Raw genomic sequence first — 8330 nt, 5'->3', positions numbered from 1 at the left:
GAAAAGTACCTTTGCAGAGGGTTACCTGAAGAAGGAATCAAAAGGACCTGCAACTCTAGACTCACAATCTAGCTACACATAATAGGGATGAAACTAACATCAAATGAGGGGACAGCTGCAGTGGTGGAAAGGCTGTAGTAGACCTGGTAGAGTTTTCTGTTTGGTACTTAAAGGGTAAGAATGTTCCTCTCATATTTCTGCAAGGAAGCAATCCCCCCTTAGCATTGGTAGAAGAGTGCCATGCTTCCTATCTACAATCTCATCCCACAATTGGGCACCGCGGCCGCTCTGGCCTTACCTACACTGGGACGCTGCCCAGTGACAAACACCGTGTGTGTCTCCCTCTATCTCAACCAAGGCAAAGATGCTGTTTGCCTTAGCGAGATTTCAAGGTTTGTTCCTGTGATACAAATAATAATAATTTCTAAGTTGTATTTGAAATCTACAATCATGCCATTTCACTGGGACAAAACATCAGGCCAAATACACAGACTAGGTATGGCTTTAGTCTTTGCAGGCTGATTATCAATGCTTATTGGTTTGCAACTCATAGAAGGCAAAAATACTTTTGCATCAGGTGGCATGAGGTTACAATACAAGAAGATCGGTTAGGAAAAAAGACTCTTTCCTATAGAGTCCTTAACAATGTATAGCTTCCCTTTTAATATTATAAACACACTATAGGCAGGAAAAAAACCTGAATATATCATTCCGATATCATCAAATTATTCAGTCACCTAGCTTTTGAAAAGATGATTTTCAGATGTAAGTGTAAGCTAAAACCACCATAGTATCTTTTGTACTCATTGTTTGAAAAATAAGTAGATAACTAAAAAGATGGTTTAGAGGAAAAGAACCTGGATATTTCTGAGCATGTGATTAGAAAACATGACTGGAGTATGTAAATCACAGCAAAATTACTTCTCAGTCCTGATTTTCCTTTGTTGCATCATGGGTAGTTGTTGACTTAGAGACCTGCAATGGCTCCTAGAAAAAGAGAAGGGATTCCTCTTTAAGTAACACAACAACTAAAGTAGAAGATTGTGCTGATTACAGATTAAATTAGAGGACTAAATTTATTTAATTGTGATTCCAGTATAAACCTTGCTGAACTCAATATTTGGTTTGCATTCATTTGGGCTGCCTTAGCAGGGCTACCTTAGGCAAATGGCAGACTTGGGTTCAATGAGGTTGTCTCGCTGTGATACATTACTTGAATTAAGGAATGAAAGTTGTTTGCAGAGTTTCAAAACCTAAAGTTTGAAGCCTTGTCTATGAATTGCTGACCTAATTAGAAATGTGCAGAGACTCCTTTTATTACAATTTTTTTTTTTTTTTTTTTGTGAGGACCAGTAAGAGTGCTTGTTCCTACAGGATTAGGATGCAATGGGTCACTTAATGAAATACTCCCTAGAGACAACTGCTTTGGGTGTTCCTCTAAACTCCTGGATACAAACTACATCTCCTTTGGTCAAGCTAGATGCTTTCTGAAACTTTCACAGTAAGTCCAGAAGGTTTATTTTATATTTCGCATAGAAATAGAATTTTCACAGCACAGTGACTGAAAGCAGAGTCACTGAATCATAGGCATCATGGCTAAAAGGGACCTTGATGCTTGTAGCCTGCGGTAGGATCCTGTACTACTAAATTTCTGTAGATGTTTACCTAATGTGATCTTAAAGCTCGGGAAGATTTTTCCTAATTCTTAAGCTAATTTTTTCTAAATGCTGCTCAAATCCATTTATCCGGTGTGTCTGTGAACAGCAACTTCTTACCTTGCCATCTTTGCAACATGTTTTTGCACATTTGAAGACTATTATCCTCTCTCTGCTCAGTCCATATTTCTGTAAAATAAAGAAACACAGCTGATTCAACTTGTATTAAGTGCAGTGCAACAAAGCCAGTAAATACCCACTTAGTAAAGTAGGAGTTAGTGAGAAAGTCTGTTGATGCCATTTCATGCTGGTACCCCAGAAACGTGTAATGTATCTAATTATACATTTCTGTGGTTCAAACAATGCCTCTCAGCTGGGATGAAACAAAAAGTAAACAAAAATTTTCAAACCAGGATTAACCTGAAAACGTGAAATACATGAAGCAACGGAGCATGGACTCCTATGTTACGTATGAATCTAATTTGGTGTCTGTTAAACTGATGAAATGTTAGCAGGTTTAGGAATTACAGGAAGACAGATACCCTGAGAAGTAGAATATATTCCAGGTAATGAGATGTGAAAGAGAGGAAAGAAGAAGAAGGAGAGAAACAGGGAACAGAAAACAGAGGAGGAAGATAAATGACAGTCAGTGGCAACCAAAGGTGTGGACAAATGCTGTTTTGCATAATACCAATGGAGAGAACAAATAAGAGTAGCAATGGAAAATATAGTTATTATCTAAGACGAGATTCAAACTTTGACTTGGTGCAAACTTTCTATTGCCATCAATGAGTGCTGTGCTGGACATCTTGCCAGATGTATGCCCCAAAAGCATAAACAGCGTGTGATTTGCCCGCTCACATCAGATGAGTTTCATACCCTTCTGCTGAATCAAAGCTCAAAGACAAGATGACTGAGAACAGGGCTCGGCATCAGAAGCTCACTGAAGGGCATCCTGAGTCTTAAGAAAGGCTCTAGAGGCAGAGAGTGGGTTTGGTTGTCCCTCAGAAAGAATGGCCATCTTAGACCTAGGAAGCAGTTGGGTAAATGAGAGCCATTTAAGAAAAGCCTTCATGTGCAAAGGCCTGTTAGCATAAATACAAAATATTAAAGACTAGTAGTAAATATATATATATATACACACACACTTAACATAGACATTTGTAAAGAACACGTGTGAATTGTGTGTAAGATCCTGGTCAGGTATAAGATACCTCTCTTTGTATGCTGCTTATTTTCATTTTTCTTCTTTTAGTTCTTTTCCTGTCTGTCTTTTTCAACCACATATACTCTGTATATTTCCCCTGAGGAATATTTTTGTGCTTTTATTTTCTTGGTGTTAGATGGGGGGGGCCTTCGTCTACAATTGCATGGAGCAACAGTGCCAGACAGTGGCTGGCTGGGATAAATGCAGCTGGATTTTCCCTGTAGTTAAGCCTTTGGGACCTGTAACAAGCATACCAGTTACCTGTGATTGATCTGAGCGGTACAGAAAGGAGAGAAAGGTACGTAAAGCAGCCAGTCGCAGAGGAATTATCCCCATTGTCTGCATTGCCCAGAAATTTCACTGGATTTGTTCTGGTTTTGAACACTATGCTTGGAAATAAGCTCTAGGGAAGATGATGTGAGCTGTGACTGACAGTTTAAAATTCCTTTCCCCTTTGGCACTGCTCATACTTTCCTGTACTCCTCATACTGTGAGGATTGCTCCTCCTGCTGGGACAGAGTCCCCTGTCCTACTACTACAAGCGGTAGCAGCCCAGGTCAGACTAACAGCACTGCGTTCCTTGTGACACAGTATGGGTGATGTGCAGTCTGGAATAAAATGAAACCCGTGCCTCGGCCAGTGAATCTCATTCCTGTCATCTCCTTTTTTTAAGAGACTGACACCCAAGTTACCCTTGAGTAACTGCACACCCTGTAGTTACCTCTTGTTGACTAAGCTGTCAGACAAATTCACAGCCTGACTGGTGCCTTCTGAAAGTCACTTGGATTCTCCTCGCTAGGTGCAGGAAAAGCCTCTCCAGTTGAAAGAGCGGAGATAAATGCATTTGTGATGGATTGTGAAAGCTGAAGTCCAACAGGCCTTTGAAATATTTTATCATAGGAACCATTTTATCAAAAGGTTACAGGGAGGTATGGGCATCAGGCAGCAGTGTGGTATAGATGAGCTTTCCTTCTGCAAGTTTAGAGGAGTGAATGTTAAACTTTGTCAGCAGAAGGTTAACAGGTGGAAAAAACTTATTTTTCAGCTGCCATGCCAATTAGTTTGGCCGAGTGAGAAATAATGGTTGTGCACTAGAAGAGCATTCAGCAAATGGTTTTAGCCCACATCTACCTATGCTTTTGTATTTTTAAATATTACCTTACTTTCTGGGAGTCTTTTAGCATTACTAAGGTGTTATTTGATTATAGTTTTAAAGCTTTACATATTTATTATTTACATATTTAACAAGCTTTACATATTTTGCCTATAAAGTTGAAGTAACTATGTGAATTTCTGAATGCTAATGTAAGAATTACCTATTTTTATATTCTACAGGTTTGGGTTTTTTTAAAATCACAGAGTTGTTAAGCTTCATGAAGGCTTATCCTCAGCCTAAGCGTTCAGCAGTAGTTAAACCAATATTTGAAGGAAAGGAAAAAAAACCCACCCAAATGTATCATTTATCCCCCAGTCCAGCATCTTCAAATCAATTAGCTGAAGACAACAGTGTTGTAAGGGTCAAAAATACGGAAAGATTTTGCCCTGAAAATGATGCTATCTCCAAGCTGGTTTAGACGCAACCTAGTTTAGTTACTTTTGCTGAAACTGCTTGGGTTTGCATGGAAACACGACCAAGGCTTGCTAGCGCAAAGCAGCAAGTAGGACGCGCTAGCCTGATGGTTAGCACACAGTCGCTGAGATGACGAAGGCCATCTGAGGAGACGGAGGCCATCTGAACGGCAGTCTTACTTCCACTGGGTTTGTGAGAAAAAAGCAAACCGACCTGCGCAGGCAATCTTTATAGAGAAGTCATATAGCAAGTAATAGTTGTGTCGCTGAGCCCCTCACTCTTTCTTCACCTCCCCGGCGCAGCAGAGGTCTAATTCCTGCGTGCAAAGCGGCACAGCTTCACGGCGGGAGGAAGCGTGCCCCTCCACGCCGGTTTCCAGACCCACCCCCGGGTTTGGGCGCGGCTGGGGGGGTGCCGAGCGAAGGCCGGCAGCCCGCGGGCAACACCCGGATTTTGCGCCCCTAAAGCCAGCGGCCGCGGCGGGGCCCGGCCTGCGCGGCCCGGGGTGGAGGGCAGAGGCCGGGGCTCGGGAGCTGCGGCTGACCAGCCCCTGGCAGCCCGGCGGGAACGGGGACCCCCTCCGCCCCCACGAGTCCCCGCAGCCGCCCGGGCCCTCCTCCTCGCCCGGGCCCGGCCGCCGCCGCCGCCCGCGGCCCCTGGGTGGCGGTGTTACCCCGCGGGAGGCGGCGGCGCCCGGCGCCGGGGCCGCCCCGGGCCGGCTCTCCGCGGCAGGCCTTGCCGCCGGCCTCGGCGGGGCCCGGGCCAGAGGCTCCCCGCCGCTGCCCGCTGCCGCCGCCCGCGGGCACGGCTCGGCCGCCGCGCCTCCTCCCGCCCGGGCCGGCGGCAAGGCCTCGGCCTCCCCCGCGCCTCCCCCGCGGCTCTCGGGGGGAGCTTCGCCTGCAAAAGGCTTCAGCAACCGGGAAAAAGAGGGGTGAAGGGGCGGGGGGCGGCGGCGGGGCGTGGGGGGGGGGGGGGGGGGTGCTGCGTCTTGAACGCCCGCTGGGTGTTGGTTAAAGAGCTTGGATGGCAGCTGTGGGTAAAGTGGCGAGGCTCCTGGAGAAATGGGTTTGCAAAAGGGAAATAGGGCCTCGTCTCACCTAAAAACCCTTAAAAAAATGAGTAGGGATGCGAAAGCAAAGTGGTATTGGGCCGGGGGGGGGGGGGCGGGGGAAGAAGAGAATAAAGGACATTTGGGGGTGGGCGGGGGAGAATAAAGGACATTTAAATACAAGGGAAAGAGCGTGAAGGGAAAACGCAGCGTTTTAAAAGGACAAATTGTTCGTAGTGAAGTATTGGGAAAAATGTGGCAGAAGCGGTCTGGAGGAGGGCCGGCTGCCTGCAAGAGCTGGAGCGTTGATTATTAAAGAATAAAACGTGAGGAATGCGGGGGGAAAGGCAGAGCAAAGCCGATCAGCAGGGAGAGATAGCGGCGGGCGGCGGTGGGGTGGGCAGGCTGGGCCGCCTCCGCCTGGCCGGGGGCACTCGGCGTGAGCCGCCCCGCAGCCCGGCCCTTCTCTGCCCCCGCTTCGCTTCTGCTTCCCCTGCCCAGCCGCCGGCTTGGGATCTCTGCGCGATGCCCCGAGGAGACCCTGTTTTCGGGAGCTGCGGGGGTGATGGCAAGGTGCGGGCAGCGTTGGCTGTGGGAGTCGTCTCGAAGTGACCTGCGATTTCACACTGCATCTCTTCAACCACGGCAGCCTGGTTGGGCTTTAGAAAAATCCTTTGTTTTCTCCGTCAGGATAGCTACTTTACGATGAAGTCCTGTGTTGAGCCTCTTTCGCTTGCTTGTCACTGCCTGCTTTCCTTTCAGCCTTTACTGGTGTGTGTTTAGCCGATTCTCTCCGAGAGATGCCTAGAGCTATCTATGTTTACTGTTCCTACATGTATATAAATGTACGTGTATAAGTGGGCATAGGTGCACGGGTTTATCCATATCTATAAAACTTACCACAGCCCACAAACTTGAATTTGAGTGCTATTTAAGCGTGCATATGCATGCAGACATATGCCTCCAGACAGGCACACATTGTGTAGTAGACTGGAATAGATAATTCCACAGACTGCAGGAATAAACTGAGCAGCTCAGAAATCAGTGAGAAAGAAAGCGAGAAAAGGCAGAGAGAAAGAGAGAAAAGGCAGAGAGAGAGAAAGAAAAGACAGAAAGAGAAGGAAGCCTCGCTTGGCTGTTAGTCTCTGAACACAAAGTGAGTTTTTGTCTCACCGATTAATCTCCCTAGGAGCAGCAAACTGAATACGCTAAACTCGTGTTGAAAGCCAAGTATATCTGTTTCTTAAAGGAGGAAGAATATTTTCTTAGGGTGGAAAATGAAATTAAATTTAGTGACAGGCGTTTGTAAAGGTGCAGCAGGGTCGGGTGGCCAAAGAGAAATAGTCCAGATACACACCCCCCTCGCTTTTTAGGATACGGAGCTGTAAGCAAACAGGGGTTAACGCCTGCCTCTTTGTGATTAGAAAGAAGAAAGAAAAAAAAAAGAAAAAGAAGTTTTAACAATCTCTTTTAGGAAGAGATTGCAAATCCAGCAGCGTTACCATACTAAAGGAAATGAAAAAATGCTTCGGTTTGAGAGGACGAGTCCTTTACTTCCCTTATTGGATACGTTTCATGTGTTTTCCCCAACGCTCCGGCTGAAGGACGTGCCTTCTGAAACACAAACACACGCATAACTCGCACACGCACATGCACACAGACAGATAAGATATGTATTAGATCCTGACACATACGGGGTGGGGGGGAAGAGCAGGAGGGAGGGAGGGAGAGAGAGAGAGAGATCCTCCTACCTGGAGCCATAGATTGCAAGATACGTAGTGTTACCTGGGGAAGTCAGAACAAGTAAAAACACATTGAACTTCAGGGCTCTATGAGGCAGTTGATCAAGATCAGTGCTTGCTCATTTTCTCCCTCAGACTGTCTGTCTTGGGTTTTTGTTTTACCGTTTTGAGCAGCTCTTTCTTTTTTTCCCTCCCTCTTTAGCTTTAATATCGGAGCCGGTTTCGGTCACCATGGCTCTGGGAAGAGCTGCTTATCTGCACGGTTTTGATTTTTTACAGTTCGGCCGGCTTTGCTCCTGGGTAGCTTCAGCAATGCTCTTGACTGGGATTTAATCGACAAGATCAGTTCGACTTTTTGTGCAATTTTTATGGCTCAGTCCATTCTCTAGATCATGCACAGAAACTTTCGGAAGTGGATTTTCTACGTGTTTCTATGCTTTGGAGTCATCTATGTCAAATTAGGGTAAGTCCTTGTGCACGACAAATCTCCTTGGCTTTTGGGTCACGCTATTACAGAGTTGTGAACAAAATGCTGCAAAGGAAAAAAAAAAAAAAAAAGGAAAAAAAGAGGTGATTTTTTTTCTCTCCTCCCCCCCCCCCCCCCAAGTCCCCCGGGTGTCCAGGCGGTGGCAGCCCCCAGAAGCCCACCCGTGTTTCTCCCCGGTGCCGGGGCAGCGCGGCGGGGCGATGCCCGGCTGCGGGGCCGCTCCAGCAGCGCCGAGCCTGGAGGGAACCGGTCGCGGGTGATGACGGATCCTTTTATTTTGTACTGCTTAAGCGAACTTAAATATTATCTCTGGCGTACAGTACCCTCAGAGGAAGAAAAAAAAAAAAAAAGCGGCCTAACAGAGTTAACTCAGCCGCTGCTGCTGGGACAATAGAGCGGAGCTGAAGTATTAAAAAGGCGAAAGGGGCGGGAGGAGGGGAATCCCTGCTCTGAACCTGCACTCAGGGATTTGTTTTATGCAGGCCTAGACACAATTTGCGTTTCTATCCATCACCCGGACGTGTTGAAATTAACTTGACAACTGGTCCGGCTACCTCCGCGCTGAAGCGCCCGGGAAGCCGAGCGGGCTCCGCCGACGGGGGCGGCCCGGGGGCCCGCAGG

At 46.8% G+C, this 8330-nt stretch overlaps 1 protein-coding gene across 1 annotated transcript in view; it reads left to right on the top strand.

The window, feature by feature from the left end:
* The first annotated feature begins 7614 nt into the window (after positions 1-7614).
* WNT7B (Wnt family member 7B) overlaps positions 7615-8330 on the top strand; it is a 96850-nt gene continuing 96134 nt past the window's right edge. The window contains exon 1 of the mRNA XM_075708816.1: positions 7615-7685. Within this exon, the coding sequence (XP_075564931.1) occupies positions 7615-7685 (71 nt within the window). The remainder of the gene's footprint in view (positions 7686-8330) is intronic.

This window comes from Pelecanus crispus, chromosome 1 (genome assembly GCF_030463565.1).
Source record: "Pelecanus crispus isolate bPelCri1 chromosome 1, bPelCri1.pri, whole genome shotgun sequence".
Classification (NCBI taxonomy): Eukaryota; Metazoa; Chordata; class Aves; order Pelecaniformes; family Pelecanidae; genus Pelecanus; species Pelecanus crispus.
Note: the sequence above shows the minus strand (reverse complement) of the source record. Positions and strands in the feature narration are given on the sequence as shown.